Source organism: Hyaena hyaena, unplaced genomic scaffold (genome assembly GCF_003009895.1).
Source record: "Hyaena hyaena isolate Hyena2069 unplaced genomic scaffold, ASM300989v1 scaffold_862, whole genome shotgun sequence".
NCBI lineage: Eukaryota > Metazoa > Chordata > Mammalia > Carnivora > Hyaenidae > Hyaena > Hyaena hyaena.
In genome coordinates, this window is record NW_024081494.1 from 433323 (window position 1) to 454394 (window position 21072).

Genomic DNA, 21072 nt, shown 5'->3' on the forward strand with positions numbered 1-21072 from the left:
GCTGAGGAAAAAATAAAGATGGGATGAGGGGAAGGGGAGGAAGGGAGTGCTTGGATGCTTTAATTAAAAATTATTTATTTATTTTTATTTTTAATTTATCCACCCATTTATTTATTTATTTATTGAGAATACATTTATTTATTTTTGAAGAAGTTTGCATGTTTCAAAAGTCAAAAACAACATGAAAACATTAAATAACATCAAAAACCATCAAATAACATCACATATTAACAAAGTCATACAAAGGGATGATATTTGCCATTGGAGATAACGTGGATGGACCTGGAACCTATTACACTTCTTGAAACACGTTGGACTAAGAAAAACAAATACCATATGATTCCACTCATTAGTGGGATCTAAAAATAAGTAAATAAACAAAAAGCAGAATTGGACCCATTGCGATTAAACTGGTGGTTGCCAGAGGAGAGTTGAGGGGTTGGGCAAAATGGTTGAAGAGAGAGAGGGAGATACAGTCCTCCACTTATGGGATAGATAAGTCATGGGAATAAAAGGAAGGACATAAGGAATATAGACACGTGTATTGTAATAGTGATGTAAAGGGACATATTGTAGTTACACTTGTGTTGAGCGTAGTATAACCTATAAACTTGTCAGATCACTAAGTTGTACACCTGAAAGTAATGTAATGTTAATGTATCAACTCTAGTCAAACAATTTTTTTTTTAAAAAGAAACAGAACAAAAAGTTATTCCAATATATTTTAATTTGGCTTTTTAAGGAATTAGGCTTTTTATAAATTTATTTTACTTTGTTTTATTTTATTATTGAAGTATAGTTGACATACAGTGCTATATTAGTTTCAGAGGTGCAGTGTAATGATTCAACAATCCTGTATTATCACTCAGTGTTCAACAACAGAAGTGTGCTCTTAATCCCCTTTATTTCACTCACCTCCCCAGCCTGCATTTATTTTAAGCTATTGCTAATTCTGAGCTAAAAGTTTTTTCCGTAGGCTTTTATAAAATGAAAACCCATATCATAAGGAGGTTTCTAGGGACTAAATCATAGATCAGAGTTAAAATGTATTTAAATATTTTAAAAAAGCGTGTCTGAGCATCTGTAGGTGACTGCAAAAGGAGCTTGAAAGCAGGAGACTTGAAGTGGGGATTCTCTGTCGTGAAGTGGCCCTGGCCTCACTCAAGTGTGTGGGACTCACAGGGAACCTGAGGGACAGCTCCTGATCCTCAAGCTGCACAGCTGGCATTTTGGTGACACATCAGTCACCCAAGTCTGCTGTTTCAACAGTTCCAATGACAATAGATGTTGTAGCCTACACTCTGGTAGTGTTGCTAAGCAGAGGCTGCAGCACATTGGTCTTAAGTCACCTCTGGGAATTTGTTTCCATTGGATCACCTGATATGCAATGTGGAATGCCAGGTTTGTCATATTGTTCAAATTCAGAGTCAGGGGGTGCCTGGGTGGCTCAGTCGGTTAGGCGTCCGACTTCAGCTCACGTCATGATCTCACGGTTTGTGGGTTTGAGCCCTGTGTCGGGCTCTGCTGACAGCTAGCTGAGTCTGGAGCCTGTTTCGGATTCTGTACCTCCCTCTCTCTCTGGCTCTCCCCTGCTCATGCTGTCTCTCTCTCAGAAATAAATAAAACATTTTTAAAAATTTATAAATAAATAAATAAATTAATTAATTAATTAATTCAGAGTCAGGATGCTGTACCTCTTCTTGGAAGGCGAGGCTGTAAGCTCTCCTGTAGTTAGCAATTGTTTACTATACTTAGTCCTTAATGGAAATTTGAAGAGGTATGTTTTTAAGTTTTCATTTAGTTTATTTTTATACCTTTTTTGTTTTTTTAAGTTTTTACTTTTCATTTTTCATATTTTAATTAAAACCTTTTTTTTTTTTTACTTTATTAGAGAGAGAGAGAGTGCTCAGGGCAGAGGCAGAGAGAGAGAGAATCCCAAGCAGGCTCTATGCTGTTAGCACAGAGCCTGACACAGGGCTGTATCTCACAGACTGTGAGATCATGACCTGAACCAAAACCAAGAGTCAGATGCTTAAACAACTGAGCCACCCAGGTGCCCCTTTAACAGTTTTTATTTTAATTCCAGTTAGTTAACCTGGTAAAGAGTATGTTTTTAAAGGTGAGGCTTATAGGGTGTTTATTGTCATTGCTATTGTTTAACTTTCTTTACCACTAAAACTCAAGTCTTAGGCAGGTCAGTTAGTTTGAATTCCAACAGAGTTTATATTTAAAAAATAATCTACCTATCCACATGCATGATTGTTTCATCTGTTTTCTAACCATCCAGGTATCAAAATATGAAGGTAGATGTATCAGTTAATTTTCAATGTAGGAAAGAGAAGCCTCTCTGTGAGTCAAGGGAGTTCATTGCTTATAGAATTCTTTGAAACAGCTGGAAGAGTAAAGCCAGGGAGCTGCCCTTGGAGCTTTGAGTTCAAGAGCACAGCACTGTAGGTGTGTTTCAGAGGTGGGAAACTATAGCCACTGCCATTGCCATCCTATCTGCCTCTCAGGTCTAGGAAGCTGTTGCCTAGAAACTAGAACACTGAAGCTGGATACTGAAATTGCCCCTAAAACACTTACATCTTCATGACTGATTTTCAACAACTGTAAGATGGCCTCTCCTTCTACCTTCCATGTCTTACCAAGTACATCTCTTGGTGGAACTGGTGAAACGAAATTTATATTCAGAACCCCATTTGCAAGGGAGTTGAAAACTTAGCTTTAGCTCTCCATCCTGTCCACCTAAAAGGATAATAGGAAGGAGGTTGAAAGACTAACATACGATATCTTCCAAACTAGGGGTGCCTGGGTGGCTCTGTTCGTTAAGCATCCGACTTCAGCTCAGATCATGATCTTGTGGTTTGTGGGTTCGAGCCTGACGTTGGGCTCTGTGCTGACAGCTCAGAGCCTGGAGACTGCTTCAGATTCTGTGCCTCCCTCTCTCTCTGACCTTACTCCACTAGTGTTCTCTCAAAAATGAATAAAAATGTTAAAAAATTTAAAAAACAAACCCCAAAAATCAGTATCTACCAAACTAGATTTGGTTGAAATCCTTGAGCGACAAACACTGGTTAGTTAAAATTTCTATAGAAGGAAAACAAATTATCATCTTCAAGCAGTATGTATTTTGTTTGATGGACCATTTGGAAAAAAATTAAGGATTTTCCATTGATGTTTATTGTAATTGAATTTGATTTACAACAAACCAGAGTATCGCATTTACATGAATAATTCTGTATTTGTGTGGATGTGTTAGTTCAGAAAAGGCTTTCGCAGCCCATTCCAATGAGTTAATTGTAATAAGGAGAAAGCAAAAGTTACTTTGGTAACTTCTCTTCTTGAACCTTGTAACAATTTGGATCTCTATGCATAGTTCTGATGTTAGTATCTCTGTGTAGATTTAGTCCTTTTCAGAGGATTCTTTTACATTTCCATCTTGAGCGTCTTAGGGGTGGTTACAATAGAGTTCTGCCAGATCTTTGCTGTGGGTTTTTTCCCCCTCTCTCCTGTCACAACTCATTTTAGTGAAAGAGCGAGTCCTTTCCCTGAGTTATCATCTAGAAAAAATCTGAAAAGAAAAAGGATCATAACTAAGTTTTTGATTATCAGTTGAAGTGCTAAATTCTAGCAGAAAGATGTTGCTATCATAAGTTGATAAAGAGGGTTATATGACAATGATTTGGTATTTACTGTCTTCCACTGTTTGACTCTTAGCTCAGAATTCTCAAAATTGTTTGAAAGATAAATTGCTTTATGAGGGCTAGTATAATCCATCTTATTATTGTGTGTACAGTTTGGAGGCCCTGGGAGGCATGTAAATCATGTATTTATTAAGGCTTTATGGACCCAGTGGACTTCTTTAACAAAGAAGTGACTAGATTATATTATTTTTCAATTTTTTATAGTGAAACAATTATGTTTCTTCATGAAATATTTCATCAAGGACTGAAGGCAAGAATAGCAAACTGGCCTACTTTAATTTTAGGTAAGTGTGTGCTTCAGAGATAAAAGATTTTCTCTTAATATGGCTGCAATTAAAGCAAAATAACTTCAACATTATTCAGCCTAACCTGCCTGAATTTCCCTGCTGTTAGCTTCCTTAGGCCCTGGAAATCTGTTTTATTGCCCCCTCAACCCTTTCCCCTGGCCTGTCATTGTTCATTTGGGACTAGAGTTTGGCTCTCCCTCCCCACCGCTACCACTGTGCATTCTACCAGTCAGTCAGTCATTCAAGCATCTGGATGGGGGCCCTGTGCACATGTGACACGTGGTGCGGAGAGCCACTCTCTGCCATTTCCACTGAGTGAACACAGTCTCTCCTTGTACCTTAGATAACTTACCAAGCACCAAGAAAGACTACCATGTTTACTTCTTTTTTTCCAGCTGATCTGTTTGATATTTTGCTCCCCATGTTGAACATTTATCAAGAATTTGTGCGTAATCACCAGTACAGCCTCCAAGTGCTTGCCAATTGTAAGCAAAACCGAGATTTCGACAAACTCTTAAAACAGTATGAAGCCAACCCCGCGTGTGAGGGGCGGATGCTGGAAACATTCTTGACCTATCCAATGTTCCAGGTAAGTCATCTGGGACACATTTTATTAAGTCATCGGTTCCAGTTTGGTGGTACTGTACCCCTCTGGGTGACCAGAGGGACGTGTGTAACTATGCCCGTGCGGAATTATGGCACATGCCATCAATTGTCCTGAGCTTGACCCTGAGATAAACAAATTTATGCCACACATTTTCCCTCTGTGTAGCATATGGGAGAAAATCAGGCACTTTTTTTTTTTAAACCAGGCATTTTTGAAGCAATTAAATCAGGAATGATTTTTTGAAAAGTAGCACAGTTTTCTCTTTACAGAAAGATTCCACACAGACTTCTTCCATGGAGTCTCCTCCTCCAGCATGTTTAAAAATATTTTCAGGTTTACAGAAATAGGATGCTGTGCAAACGTTCCAATATATGCTGGTGGCATAAAAGGCTCCTGAGGGGTGGAATGACTGCTGGGAAAGTCTTTGTTTCCCTGCCCATCCTCCCTGCACCATTACAATTGCTGTTGAAGTTGGTCTTGAGCTTGTCTGGAACATGGGAGAGCAAAGGAGGACGTCCTGGGTTACAGAGCCTATGAAAATGTAGGGTGTGGAGCCACTGGCTGGATCTGGGGACTCTTGGTCCCTAGTCAGGCTGCTGCATTGAGGCTGGGGCTTGTCATTACATTCACTTTTGGGTGTTAGAGCACCTGGAGGGATCAAGCACACTTGTGGTCTTACCTGTACCTAGAGCTTTACCATCAAGAGTCCATGTGTGAGAACTGAGGAGGCCCAAATGTGAATTGAATCCCCTGTTCTTTTGAAAAGTGTCGATTCTGCTCTTTTGGAAAGGCATTGAGTGTTCTCGTTGTGGAATTTATGGGGCTTTTGGCCAGGCCTCCAGACTGTCATGTGGTAAACCGATTCTCCTAATCATGTGTGTTAGGGCTTCTGTGGAGAGCTTTGCCCCCCTGCTCAGGCACTGCTGACCCTGGCTGACCATTGTGTAGCGTCAGAAAGAAATGTTGATCTGATTCATAATTGTTTGTCCTAAAGTTTGTCAATCCTCCTTGAGATCCTGGAAGTCACCACAGAGGTTTAGTAAGATTTTTTAAAAACCAGAAAGATGCATTTGAAACAGTTTAAATATAGTGAAACTTTATAATGTTATTGTGTTTTTTCATGGAACTGAATTGTTTGAACTTTTTGCCTCTCTGAAGAAATATTTTGCAAGAAAAACTGCAAAGCAAAAAAAAAAGGTTGCTTTTTTTATCTTTTAAAAATTGTAATTTAAGCTTTTTTTTTATAGTGAAACAAATTTTATATAATGCAATGTTCTGAGATTCTGTTTGAGTCTTTGGCGGTTACCTCCAGATTATGATTATAAACTCTAAACTGTGTCTTTTCAGCAACTCTATTTCAGGTGAATATTCAAAGGAATGGTTGTGAAAGACACTTGGAATATTCTGGGAGACAACTAGCTCCCTTTCTGACGGTGCATTAATGTCTTCCCGGGGGCTATTTAATTTCCCCTTGGTGTCATTCTCTCACTGTTTTAAAGCAACAGACAGAACCACACTTGCTCTGTAGGGGAGGGTTCAAACACAGTAGAATATAGGGCCTTGGAAAGTCCTTTGGATTTCTTAAAAATGCTGAGATGCACTTCTCTTACCCTCCCTCCTTTCTTTGGTGTTTAAGCCCAATAAGAATGGCTCAGCATTTGACTGACCCCAGGGAATTCCCGTAATGTCAGGAAAGGACCATCAGACTACAAATCTTGAGGAGACCTAGATGTCTTGCTCACTTGTCAGTCATGGCATTGAGGAGAATAATTGAGCCAATATAAATCTCTGTATCTTATTCTTAAAACTGAGGACTTGAGCCCCAGTTATCTCCCAGAGCCCTAGCTGTCTGGCTGTGATCCTGGGGCAATAACACTATGGTGGTAAAGGAGCCTGCTGTTTGTCTAGGAAGCCCCATCCCAAGACTGTGGTGGCCCCGAACCCTAGAATTTAGCTGAAGGGTCAAATGTTGAGGTTCTCTGGCTTCTTCCAGACTAGGGTAACCAAAGGTCTCAGCTTTGGGGAGCCATTTTTCTAGGAGAAGCCTCAAACTTGAAGAATTTAGGCAGAATCAGTCCAAACTGCATGACATATAAACTGAAGAACAGCTCTTAATCTATTTGCTGCCCTATCACTATTTTGAATAGACCAAGAGAGGAAGCTATCAGAGTGTGCTGCCTAAGAGCCTCATTCTCCTTGGTCCCTCTTCTTTGTCTTGTTCGCTTGGTATCTCTTCCTCCTGCCTTCTCCCTGTGAGTGACCCTGTGGACCACTCAGCGGAAAATTGCGCTTTCTTGAAGCTTGGAGGTGTTCTCTTACTGGGTTCATTCTATCCCGTGTGTTCCTTTTATGCCTTTCACAAATGAGGTGAAATAGTTGTGAAAATATTTGCTCCCATAGGGGGTCTAGCTATTTCTGCTTCCCTCTGTATGCTGGTTCATGGCATCAGGGGACATCTGACCAGGCTTTTTCTTGAGTCTAGATATGGGGGCAGAGGTTGAGCACAGAGGAGGAGAGGTGATTGGCAGCTTTTAGTCTGTCTATGTGTAAACCTTTTTCTGGGCTCTTTGTCAATTAAGTCAATTGCTTCTGTTAGTATACTATGTTGAGCTATGGAAATATAGAGGAGTTGTTGAATTTGGCTGATACAGTAAATTTATCCTCAATTGAACTATCAGACAAGTAGTCTAGGTGTTGCCAAGAAATTTGTTATGGAAAATAATGTAGTCATTAATGTAATTTTTAATTGGCAAAGGCAGTGTCTCGACTGGTACTGTTTAAATTGGCTTCAGGTTCTCATAAGTCCACAGATAATTCAATCATGAAATCTGCCCCTGACAAGAACAGTGCTGTTAGATGTTCTCCAGAAAGTAGCCTTTTGCGGCTCTAGCCACCTATTTATTGTCATTGGCAAGCAAACTAATTAATGTCTATAAAGTGACAAGTATTGTCCCCTAATTGGAAGGAGCATTATGATCCATCTAGACTGTTCTTACTGTGATTCTTGGGTTTTGGGGGGAATAAATTTATAATCAGCTCTTGAATATACAGATGAGCTCTTTGGAGAGCCATCCACTTCTCTGCAGAACATCCTTTCCCTGCTTTTTGGCAGCTTCAGGCTTGTTTGTTCCTCCAGCAAAAAGTAGAAAGGGCCAGTTTCTGAATTTCAAACCCATCTACTTGAATCTTAGCCAACAAGCTCTCTAAAATAGATTTAATTAATGGGGGAGGATCATGAAGCTATTGACTAAACTTAGTTTTGTGGGTTTTCAGTGCATGCATTATAAGTGTCAGGCTCTCCCACTCCTACTTTCTTTGTTATGAAAAATTTAGTACATTAGCTGTTGATTGCCTTGATTTTCTTATAGGACTCCTGACTTAGAGGCAAACTGTTATCCTTCTTGGCACTGTATAGAAGGGATATTTGAAAGTGTATGTATCCCAGGAGCTTTTACCAGGAGAGGTTTATGGGATGGAGAGGCAGAAAGTGCCCTCCATGTGTCTTAGAGAGGGATGGGTCTCCCTCCTATAAGTTGTCTGTGTGAACTTCCAAAACCTTAATATAATGACATTACCTAGGACCTGACCCAAGAGTATCAGCTGCAGAGCCATGTGTGTGCTGATGGCATTGCCTTTGTGCTCATGCCTAAACATAAGCCTTCAGCAAACATCGGTTAGTAACCCAGTGAAGGCCATCACCTGCATGAGAGCAACAGCAGACCCATGGGCAGAGGTACCAGCACCTCAGCACCCAATGAAAGGAGCTAGCCATAGTACCTCGGAAGGCTGTTTTACTTTCTTCATTCTTAGAAGTCCCTTCAAGGGCTGAGTGAGACCCCAGTCCCCAGAGAAGAGACTCTCAGGTTTGTGCATTGGTCAGAGCCATGATCATGGCTGGCTCCATCATTTACTGTGACACCATCTTGGGCAAGTTACCAGACCTTTTCTCACTTAGTTTGCTTATCTCTTTAAATTGGGCAGATACCCCTTTTGTTGCTGGAGGTTTAGGTGTACATGCAAACCTTGAGCTCCAGTCTGACCCACAGCAGGCAGTGTTATGGTGCCTGTTGTTCATGCATGTTGGTATTATAATTAAGCTCACTGCTCCAGCTTTCTAAAAGATTTTAGTTTGTAAGCCACTAAAAGTAATTATGTAGAGGGCTGCCTAGGTGGCTGAGTTGGTTAAGCCTCTGACTTTGGCTCAGGACACGATCTTGTGGTTCGTGTGTTTGAGCCCCACGTTGGGCTCTGTGCTGACAGCTCAGAGCCTGGAGCCTGCTTCGGATTCTGTGTCTCCCTCTCTTTCTGTCCCTCCCCTACTTGTGCTGTCTCTCTGATGCTCTCAAAAATAAATAAACATTAAAAAAATAAATAATTATGTAGAATCACTATAACTTGAGTTAAATCTCTACTATGTTCTATTAAAATTTCATGGGCCTGGTGGAGTTTATGCCTTTGACAGAATTCAGATAGTTTATCCATAAGCAAAAGCACAAGTAAATAATTAAATAATATTTTTTACTTCTAGAAGGATGAATTAAGGTAAAGTAGGATAAGAATGTAATAAAGGCAAACGTATCTTCATCTCCCAAGTTTTTTTTTTTTATATTTTTATTTATTTCTAGGAGAGAGAGAGAGAGAGACAGCATGAGCAGGGGAGGGTCAGAGAGAGAGGTAGATACAGACTCTGAAATAGGCTCCAGGCTCTGAGCTGGCAGTCAGCACAGAGCCCGAAGCAGGGCTCGAACCCACGAACTGTGAGATTATGACCTAAGTGAAAGTCGGACGCTTAACCGACTAAGCCACCCAGGCGCCCCTTCATCTCCCAAGTTTTAAATCTAAAAGAACATTGTAGTAGGGTTATGAATTAAAAAAATTTTTTTGAACAAATATACCTAACATATAGACTCACATGATTTGAAAATAGCTTTGTGTTTCCCTATGAACCAATTTTCAAAACTTATGATTAAGAAATATATGATTATATTTAAAAAGCCTAAAGAAACAATTGTTTCTTTGGGACATAATATTTTATTCCTTTTTGTGTGTTCTTGGTGAATGTATGTGTGTGTGTGAAGTTTGAAGTGTGCTTCATTTCAAAACTGTAAAAGTATAAGGTGCCTGGGTGGCTCAGTCAGTTGGGCATCTGACTTCTGCTCAGGTCATGATTTTGCAGTCTGTGAGTTCAAGCCTCATGTCAGGCTCTGCACTGACAGCTCCAGGGCCGGGAGCCTGCTTTGGATTATGTCTCCCTCTCTTTCTGCCCCTCCCCAGTCGCACTCTGTCTCTCTCTCTCTCAAAAGTAAAATAAAATAATAAAAAAAAAAATTTTAAAGAACTGTAAGAGTAGAGATGAGTTTCTCAGACATGATGATGGCACAATAGAGTGGCATCCAGTGTTACTCCTCCTGACCTCTTACTCATGTGGCCTTTGCATTTAGATCCCCAGGTATATCATCACACTTCACGAACTTCTAGCTCATACACCCCATGAGCATGTGGAAAGGAAAAGTCTGGAGTTTGCTAAGTCAAAACTAGAGGAATTGTCCAGGTATGTGGAGAACTTATAATAAAGGTCAATTAGAGAAAGCAGCAAGTTAGTCTCTGTGGAAACCCAATATGTATGTCTAGGCAACAAGATGCAAGACACAGTCCAGCTTCTCAAATTCACCTGAACATTAAATGCTAGCTCTTCAGATGGCACTGAATCACCATACATGTTAATTTTAAACAAGAAAAATATATATCATTGAAAATGCTTTTATGGCATGTGAATTTATATAATTGAGGTTATAGGTGTATTTGGGTTTATGTTTCTTTCCGGGGGTAATAGGAAAATGACTTTTATTGGAATCTTTGTGTTCATATTTGGCAAGAAGTTAAAGAATGTATATTTTGGATTTTTCAGTGACTTTTCAATGTTTCAGGGAATTATTTACATCTGTGTTCCTTTAGCTTAGATGGAATCAATGGTATAAAGTTTTCTAATTTGCTCCACCTCTGAGAAATGACATCCTAGTTTCAATGAAGGTTGCTGTTCATAAAATAAGTTGTTGCTTTCCTGTTGCATTCCCCAGGGTATTCATTGGTTGCTGACCCATTTGTCATTTAGAATCATGATGTACACTGGCTTTGGTTTGGGTCATGGCTTGCTGAAGTCTGGATGTGTGCTCTCCCCACAGTCTCTGTTATACTGATACAAGTTCAAAACGGAGCTTCCCAGAGGGAGCTCTTCTTTGCATACCTGTTAGGGTTATAAAAAATATCTCTTACTGCGACCTGTCTGTGCTGTGTCTGATAGGATAATGCATGATGAAGTGAGTGACACTGAAAACATAAGGAAGAACCTTGCCATAGAAAGAATGATCGTAGAAGGTTGTGATATTTTGCTGGACACCAGCCAAACTTTCATCCGCCAAGGTAAGTCCTTGTTTGGTAGACCCACTATCTTAGTCATCTCTGCGACTGTCACATTATCACTGCCAGATCCCAGAAAGCATTTCGGAGCAGGTTTGATGTAGCTGTGTCATTGATACTGTTCATGCAGGACACCCCCATGGCCTTGACGGAGGCTGTGGTTGAGGCCCACCTTTGTGCTGTTTCTTTCCAGGGGCCATGAAAAACAGCAACACAATAATAGTAAAGCACGAGTGGGACAGTAAATTACATTCTGACTGGACACTTCTCCTCAGTGGACCAGACATTCTCTACAGCTCCAAGGAGGAAAGATCGGTCTGGCCGATGAGAGTGGCAGTGCCAGGTGGCGACGATATACAGGCAAAGGCCCAGGAGAAACTTGCATTGCTCAAAGCCCTTTCACATAGTGGTGGGGACAATGTCCGAAGTGAAAACAGCTGTCTCTTGTTCCCATTCTTCATCAGCACTTCTGGATCAGCCCCACATGATCTGATTTGATTCAGTTGGCAACTCTAGTTGCCAAATGAAATGTCTGTTGACCCCTGCCACACTTTTGTAATGGTGCATGTATCTGTTTGTGGGATGTGTGCTTCCCAAGCATCCCCCAGTATGTTAAGCTTTTTAAGTGTTGAAGATATTTGTGCCTGAAACTATGGAGAAGCAACAACCTAACAGTGCAACTCCCTCCAGGGCCCTCATTGCAAAGTGCACAGAGTAAACCTCATCCAGAGTTCTTTTTTTAAGTGCTTAAGTGTTCTGAGGGAAGGGAACATGCCCCATGGAACTGATTTGAGACAATACATTGCACACATTTTATGATTTTGAATTTGGTGAGCAGTGACACATAGATTTTGGAACTAGGATTAACCTTTAATGTAGTTTTGGTTAAGAACGTGCCAATTACATGTGAAGATATTTGCATTTCTGTTGCCTGCCAAAATATACTGCTTAAAATTTTTTTTTTACCTCATCGAACAAGACATTATTTGTGCTGTGCACATAAATTTTTGCACAGAATACTTAAAAAAGTTTCACACATGCTGTTCTATTTTCCATTATTTATTTATAAAGAGAGAACTTACACATATGTTAAAATTGGGAAGTTTATTTTAGGAAATGATAACTTTTCTCAGTTTTGGCTTCTGATACTAATTTTCCTTTAAATATAGTGGAATATAAGGCTGACAGCATCAGGCCTTCCTAATTCCCCCTCTGTTCCTCCACAGAGACTGTATTCCAATGTTGGCTTTCTGCCTTCCTGGCACTTGCCTGCCTATGTGCCTTCACGTGTGCTTTCCCCAGCCTGGGGACTGGGAATGCCCTTTTCCATCCCTTCCGTGCCTATTGAAGGTCTGCTTGGCCTTCCAGGCTCAGGTCAGACACCTTTAGGTAGCCTTTTACAAAGTTCCGCTTCTCTTTCTCTCCCCTTCCCTCCAGTTAGAATGAATTTACCTTCCTCCTGGTTTCATGCCCCTTGCTCCTGATGCATGTATTTCATCCTCTTGTGTATTATAGATACATGTTTGCATGCCTGTCTCTGCCAGTAATTGTAACTCTGAAGGGGAGTGTTTATGAATTCTCTCCTGCCTTATCTGTTGTTTTCCATTATAGATATCTGAAAGATGGGCATTGGATTAAATTGAATTACTTGTTGAATTGAAGTCTTGATTGTTAGATGTCTTATTTTGTATTTTTCTTGCATTTGGAGTTCACTGAAAAAATACTAATTGACTGAAGCTATATAATATGCGAGAATGCAAATAAATGTTTCTGTAACTAGCATTCTATTTCTGCAAGGGCTTTTGATTGAAAAGTATTATGCATAAACATTTATTTCTATAAACTGAGATTGCTCTTATCTAAGTTTGAAAAAACATCTATAATGAAAAATGCTGGAAGGTTGACTATATTGAATAAGTCTTTTTTTTCAATGCACCTGGAGGAAAAACACTCGTGAGCCATGTCTCCCTTTGATTCATGTCCAGATGTTATTTATTGCTTTTTCTGTGCCATGTGTTTAGAGCATTTCTGTCAGGTATTAATACATCTGATGTTATTATTATAGTGGTGTTGATATAATGATTTGCCTTTGCAGTATTTTTCTGTATTTTTGGTTGGTTAGTGTGTTTAGGAATTATTCAATAAAGTTGACTTTAAAAAAACTAAGACCTTAATCTGAAAGTAGAAAGTAATCCAATTGCATATAATATAGGAAGTTTACATTGTTTGGCTTTGGTTGCTCCTATTATCATTTTTACTACATACCCTTAAAAGACTTCAAAACCCATTGAGGTGGGTTTTTTATTCTTTTAAACTTTGATGGATTCCATTTCCTATGAAATGGACTACAAATGATTGCTAATTGGCTGCTCATATTTGTGTTATTTACTTTTAGGGATAGTATGAGGTATGTTTCAGTGTGTGTGTGTGTGTGTGTGTGTGTGCGCCTATGCACAAATATATGTGTGGTTTCAACTTTAAATGAATGTTTATTTTGAGGACTAGAAAGAATGAGTCATTCAGGTCATCGGAAAGGCCTCTTTAAACTAGGGGCATCAGATAATCTTGAATGTCAATCTATGGGAATTTAGTGATTAAAGTAATAGAAGTTTTATTGTACATCTATTCTAATCATTAAACAGTTGAAGAGCAGGATGCAAAAGACGGTATCATAATGTCGTCTGATAATGTCATTTATGTTCCAAAAGATACTCAAAGGTTGTTGAACTGAAGTGTAAGAGCCTGAGGCAGTAATAGGAAGACAGTATAACCGTGTCACTGGAGGTCAAATTCTGTCTCCTCCACCTCCTTGCTGTTGGGTGTTGCACAATTTACTTAACCTTTCTTTGCCTCAGTTTCCTTTCCTTAGGTTGGAGTTAATAGCACCTAGCTTTTAGGGTCATGATGAAGATTTAATGAGTTAATGCCCGCAAAAGCATCTAGACTCGTGCCTGTGAGAGTATGACATAAATTAAAAGACCAAGATCTAAATTTTGGAATGAATTTCTATTTTTCAATAACATAAAATATATATGAACAGTTAGTAGAAGATGAGGCACTCTAAATTAACATTTTGCCCAAAACCCATTATGCATAGCTAACATCTTGTGGAAATGTGAATCAGGATAATTAAGTGAAGGTTACTGATCAGAGCAAAATGCATTGAGAATGCAGACTCGGACCTCTGTGGTACCTTAACCATTCCCAGATTCACGGTCATGTCCTTTTGGGGTAGCAGTGTTCTTTGGAATTGTAGCATGGTGGCTACAAATATTTGTACTTTCTCAAATGCCTAAGCCAATAACCTGGAAGTTGCTCATCATTCCTTTTCACTACTGAATGGAATGAAGAATAAGGGCATAGCCAGTCCTGGATACCATTCTTTGGGAATTTAGTGTTTGAAATAACAGAGGTTTTGTTGTAAATTGACCCCAATTATTAGGTTGACTGATAGGGATGCAAGGGACTGTGTCATAGCAATGGTCTGATACTGAGGAATGACTAATACAAAATATTTATTTAATTTGCCCTAACTAGAGAGGAATCTTCAAGTCTTAGAATTGTTTTGAAACACCAGGTCAAACATAAAATGAAATATAAAAACATCCACTTAACATATTTTTTCCAGGATGATTATTTTATAGACCAAACAATAGTGTTGAAATTCCTCACTTTTAATTCTGATGTATAGACTTCTGTATAGACTAAATATACGAGATGAACAGTTACAGATTAAGCATATTAGTGTATCATTGACAAGAAAACATTTTTTGTACCTCAAAGGTGTAAGCCACAGTATTTCAAATATATGAGCTAACGATGTATTCTATAATTACTGATCTACAAAATTATTAAATGCCAGAAGCACTTAACAACACATTATATTGAATCTTCACAAACTTGGTTATAACTTTTCTGAAAATGACTCCTGAACCTGTTTATCCACCAGGACGTTGGTCTTCAGCTCCACTCTTTCACTCTGACCTACTTGATCTCACGACTCCCCATGGCAAAGCTAGAACGGACGGTTTTTTCCCATCCCATCCCTTTCCAAGTGTCAGTGTTTATGTTGCTGAATCCACTGCCATCTCTTGGCAGTGTGGCTCACTCAGGTGTGATCTTAACATGGCTGCTCAGCCCCCTCAAGCCTCAGTTTCCCTTTTGTGAAATGAGGGGCAAACCAAGTCCCCCGACAGAGCTCCTCTGGCTTTGATTCCACCCCATGAGCCCCATGAGAACAGTCCTTCTGCTATTACTCACTCATTTACTTCTATGGGCATTCTGCCTTTTGCTGTCCCCACCCCTCCTCTGCTCTTCAAATTTAATTACTTGCTGCCTGTGCTCTCTGACAGCTTGCTCCTAACTGCCTCACCTCCTTTCTTTGCTCTCATTCTCCCTTTGGTGGAGTCAAGCCTTCTTGTGCCCTTTGTTCCTGAGGCCCATGGCCTCCCCCAGGACTACTTCTGGGCTATTCTTTACATCCCCAAATAGCTGCCTACTCTGCCTCTGCCGAGCAGTCCCACCTAAACATTCACCTGATGAGATGGAATCTTCACACGGAGGCTCCATCCTCATCTACCCGTGTCCCCAACTTCAGCTCTCTGATAAAAAGTAGACGCTGTTTGGAATATTCATGTGCTAACACGAACATTTTGTGACCCACAGCCATAGTTTTACCATTTTACACATACAAACAATTTTAGTGGGGCTTTCCTCACTTATCAAAGTGATCTGTGACCATTAAAAAAGATCAGGAAACAGAAAATGTATGAAAAGAAAATGAAGTTGCCTGCAATCTCATTTTTTAGTGCTGACCCTGTTAATAATTAAGGGTTCTAATGAAACTGATATGTGCCTTCGTACGGCTGCATTTTAAGTAGTGATAGATTGAAGAAATAGTAGTAATATCACAAACTCACTGATATCACTATTTTAGAAGTCAAGGTATTGACAAGAATCTTTCCTAATAATATTTTTTTGGGGGTTTGCTGTCTAACTTAGATTGGAATTTTATTTGGTAGGGAGAGGGAGATCATTATTAGGGTGAACTTGTATAAAATCTATGTAGAGCTTCTCACATTGAATGGAAGACAAGTTTTGTTCACAGGAATGCTCTGGGTATAGACTCTATGAGTTGTTTTCCATTTAAATTTCTCCAAATTTTTATCACACATAATTTAAATATAATCTGAAATAGCTGTCCTTTAAAAATTAACTAAATTGCATTGAATTGTTTAATTTGTTTATTTTTATAATATACATGCATTGTAAATTTTATTTCTTATTAATATGCTCTTTGTCTACCTACAGTGCCTTAGGAAAAATAAATTCCACTTTCTTTTTACTATGTTATTTTATTACTATATGCAATTATACAATATATTTTTCTTTTTTAAATTTCTTTTTTTTAGCTTTTAAAAATGTTTTTTATTTATCTTTGAGAGACACAGAGACAGAGCACGAGCAGGAGAGGAGCAGAGAGAGAGGGTTTCACAGAATCCAAAGAAGGCTCCAGGCTCTGAGCTGTCAGCACAGAGCCCAACACTGGGCTTGAACTTATGAACCGTGAGATCATGACCTGAGCTGAAGTTAGACGCTTAACTGACTAAGCCACCCAGGCATTCCATGTATTTTATTCTTAAATAAATAAGTTGTTTGATATGAGATCACTAAGGGACAGATGACAGAAGTAACTTGTTCTTTGAATTCAATTTGGCCTTCTTTGAAACTTATTTTACAGTTTATTAATAATCAAGTGTGAAGTGTTTTACAAACATAGTAGGGATTAGGGGTGACTGGGTGGCTCAGTTGGTTAAGCAGCCAACTCTTAATTTCAGCTCAGGTCATGATCTCATCGTCCATGGGATCGAGCCTTGCATTGGGCTCTGAGCAGACCATGCAGAGCCTGCTTGGGATTCTCTCTCTCCCTCTCTTTCTGCTTCTCTCTCTCTCTGAAATCAATAAGCAATTCAAAAAATAGTGGGAATTAGTTTGGCCCTTAAAACACAATGCATTGTCTCTTCCGCTCAGAGTGTAGAGGATTTACTTCCAATGGTACATCAGATACATCCTTGGTATCTTGAGAAGTAGGTCCTAGAATTTATTGCATCAAGAACAGCTCTCACTTGACAAAATTTTAATTGCTGTGTATTCTTCACTTTTGTGATCACCAGGTTCTCTTATTCAAGTACCTTCTGTTGAGAGGGGGAAACTTAGTAAAGTTCGCCTGGGTTCATTGTCTTTGAAAAAAGAAGGAGAAAGACAGTGCTTCTTATTTACAAAACACTTTTTAATTTGTACAAGAAGTTCAGGAGGAAAGCTGCATCTGCTCAAGGTATGAGTTTTACATGACTATTCCATTTATGTTCCATGCACTTAAGAGGGATTGAGGTTAGTTTAATTACGACTTTCCCATATCCGGTATCATAAAACCCAGATTGTCACAATTGCACAGTGAGGTGATGTACAGTTGCTAAGCCTGAAATGTATTTTGTTGTTAATTGAATCCAAAATAATAGAAATTTAAGTGTCCATTTCCATAAAGAAGTGTGATTAAAATCATAACCTAGAAAAAATTACTTGCTGATGATACTGAGCTACAAAAATCTTATTAAGTCATGGCACTATATTGATATAATATTTGCTAAATCCTATTTTATCTTGCTCTATACCAAGAGTCAGCAAACCATGGCCCATAGCCTGCTGCCTGTTAATAAAATTATATTGGAACACAGCCATGCTCACTTGCTTGTATATTATCTGGCTGCTTTCATACTTTTTAAAATGGCAGATTTGAGTAATGATAGAGATACGGTTTGCAAAGCCTGAAAGATTTACTGTCTGGCCCTTTATAGAAAAGTTTGCCTATCTCTATGTTTTGTTATTAGTACTTAAGAACTGTTATCCAACACCAGGATGATGGCTTTTTGCTTCTTAAAGCACTTCGTGTTTGGTGGGCCCAGCTGCATTCATTCTCAAGGAGCCATCTAGTCTTCCATAGGCTGACTTGCTAAATTTATAGCAAGGAGTGAAGGGAGTTGGGGCAGAAGAATTATGAAGTTCAATGAGTTTAATTACTTTTACACAGCTAATTGTAGTTTCGGAATCTACAGAAATTATTTGTGATGCAGCATTGCTGTGCTTTCTTCTGTGGCAATTTGAACATAAGGTTTATAAATCTGAACTTCCCAACTTATTCTAGACTGTCAGCCTTTTAATGAAAAATTGGTTTGTTTCCAGACAGGTGGGGTTCTCTCTCTAATAGAATGTACATTGATTGAGGAGCCTGATGCAAGTGATGATGACTGTAAGTCATTTCTGTCTCTTAGAATTATGGTAGAATAAAAAGGTCTTATGGTTTTTATTTACTTAACATCTAAGGCAAACTGCTTCAGGAGGCAGGAGAGGTGCTGAGAATAAACTCCCTGAAGTTGTTCATGTATGAAAAGTCCTGTTGAATCATTTAACCTGTGAGCTTTGTGAAAACCATCTTTGGGAATTCACATTTTATTAAATTTGTCTCATGATAGTGACCTTTCAGTGGCAGACAGAGAAGAAATTAAATTAGGGAGTTGTTGAAACTCTGCAGGTAATGGAAATTAAAAAAAAAAAAAAGAATAAGAAAAGAGGAAATGAGTAGGAAACAGGGATCCTAGTCTTGAGTAGCCCATTGATCTCAGCTGCTTTGTCTACTCATGAGCTTAGTAATGGCCTCCTCTTGCCCGAGAAGTGCCATGTGGCTGCAGTAAGGTTCTGGACTTCAGCGGGCATCCATCATATTTCTAGAAGTCTGTGAAAGTAGCTATCACTCATATTTTTGTATCCACATCTAATTGGTTGGTTTGCATGTGTTGAAGCCAAAGGTTCCGGGCAAGTGTTTGGACACTTGGATTTTAAAATAGTAGTGGAGCCTCCTGACACAGCCCCATTCACTGTAGTACTGTTGGCACCTTCGCGTCAGGAGAAAGCTGCCTGGACGAGTGACATAAGTCAGGTAAGCAAGTGGCGCTTGCCACGAGTTGTGATTTCATTTGTTTGCATACGTATGTGTTTGTTTCACATCATAAATTTGGGGGGAAGAGTTGTAGTTATGTCACTTTTGTTAAACAAAAATATCTGTTTGCTGTGGTCACTGCCATCACCACTGTGTATCTTGCTAGCTGGGATCATTTGTTGTTGTTGTTTGTTTGTCTTTCTTTGTAAAGTTAAAATTTACCTGAAGGTGGGACTTGCGTTTTAGTGTCTGAGCCTTCTTGCGCAAGCTGTGAAAGTAATCACTTGTGTTGAACGATGTTAAAATTGCCCTGTTAGTAATAATTCTCCAGTGACCCCTACTAGATTATCTTTTGCTTGATTCTGAGGTGGGAGAATTGTGAGGGATACAAAAACAGCTAACAAGGGCTGTGATGAGAAATCCCAAGTTAAAGAATCACATCAAAGAAATTAAGAAATTAGGAAACAGATTTGCTTACTTTTCTTTTATCCATAATGCCCAATTAAGGGATTCCTGCATTTATTCAGAAATTGGAAATATATAAAAACTAGTCATGATTGGGCTTGGACATTCCTAAATCCAAGCTCCACATGATGTTTACTCCATTAGCCAATATAGGATAAAAATATTCACGTGAGGATAATATTAAAAGAAGGCTTGGTAATTATCTTCCAGTTGTTAACTCAAGGAAGACTAGGGCAAATGGAAAAAGCATATACTATAAATTCAATTGCCTTCTCCTTTTCTTTTTTTTTTCTTTAGAAGTTTATTTATTCATTTTGAGAGAGAGAGAGACAGACAGACAGCACACGAGCGGGGGAGGGGTAGAGAGAGAGAATCCCAAGCAGTCTCTGCACTGCCAGCACGGAGCCTGATGTGGGCTGAACCTACAAACCGTGAGATCATGACCTGAGTTGAAGCCAAGAGCTGGATGCTTAACTGACTGAGCCACGCAGGTGCCCCACCTTGTCTTTTTCTTAAGAGCTCATAGTAATTTGTATCTAAAACTTAGGTAAAAATATGAGCTATGTCATAGTTTTCAGATACTTAATTTTTTCTGAGTGACTGAGAACTGAGAGAAAATAGACAAGGAAAGGCAAAATTAATTATTTTGATATGTCAAATAACTTTCACAGACTTAATCTAAGTTGATCTTTATAATGGTATTCTGAAGGTAAACAGAAATATCAGTTTCATTTCACAGGTGAGAAATCTAAGTTTTGGAAGTCTGTTTGTCCAAAGTTACACAACTGTGTTTTGTTAGTCATATCTAATCCATGTCTTTTAGTAGCATTCTCAACATAGTCTACAGAAGTGCTAGATTTTTACTTATATATCCCCAGGACTCCTTTGATGGTGAATAAATAGCTTGAAGTAAAGGCACTTCTTTTATGGCCAAAAAAAAAAGGAATGAAAACATGGGATCTTCTATATTTGCATAATTATATCCTTGTGATTTATTAAAACTTTCATTAGCTCTGTGCTGTGTGAATTAATACTTTAGTCTCTGTAATGCATCTCTTGCCTAATGAAATTCTGAATCATTCACTGATTCTATGAATGTTTCTGCCAGGTATCATGTAGATATCAGAGATATGATGATGGTCTCTGGTCTCAATGAGATAGAAAGGCAGTCCAGTAGGGAAGAAAGGGAAGTGGACAACTTAATGAAACACAGTTTTGTAGGTGTTGTGAGGCCAAGATGAGTAGGAAGACTGGAGAGAATATAAGGAGGCAAAGGTGTTTTTCCAGCTGCTTTCAGCTTCTACCTTATGATGTAATTGGGGCTCCTAATGTACAGAATTGATAAAAGCTCTAAATGACCTTCCTTAGTGTGCCCGGTGAGGCATTGCTAAGAAAGAAAGACCCTTGTGTGCATGGATGATTTTATGACTGTATTTTTTTCTTTGAAGAAAGGATACAATGTTTTGTCTGCCATAAGCATCCAACTGAGTCTATTAGACTACATCTTGAGGCAGAAGTATACAACTTCTTCATATTTTTCCAACTCTCTACACTAATATGTTAAATCATACTAGATGGTATCTACAAGTGAATTGGAGA

At 39.0% G+C, this 21072-nt stretch overlaps 1 protein-coding gene across 2 annotated transcripts in view; it reads left to right on the top strand.

Annotated features, from left to right (window-relative positions):
- Positions 1-21072, top strand: part of RASGRF2 (Ras protein specific guanine nucleotide releasing factor 2) — a 240674-nt gene that overhangs the window by 102788 nt on the left and 116814 nt on the right. For both annotated transcript variants that reach the window (XM_039220115.1, XM_039220116.1), the window contains exons 6-12: positions 3909-3988; positions 4387-4580; positions 10040-10149; positions 10900-11018; positions 17189-17349; positions 18255-18321; positions 18872-19008. In XM_039220115.1, coding sequence (XP_039076046.1) covers positions 3909-3988; positions 4387-4580; positions 10040-10149; positions 10900-11018; positions 17189-17349; positions 18255-18321; positions 18872-19008 — 868 coding nt within the window. The remainder of the gene's footprint in view (positions 1-3908; positions 3989-4386; positions 4581-10039; positions 10150-10899; positions 11019-17188; positions 17350-18254; positions 18322-18871; positions 19009-21072) is intronic.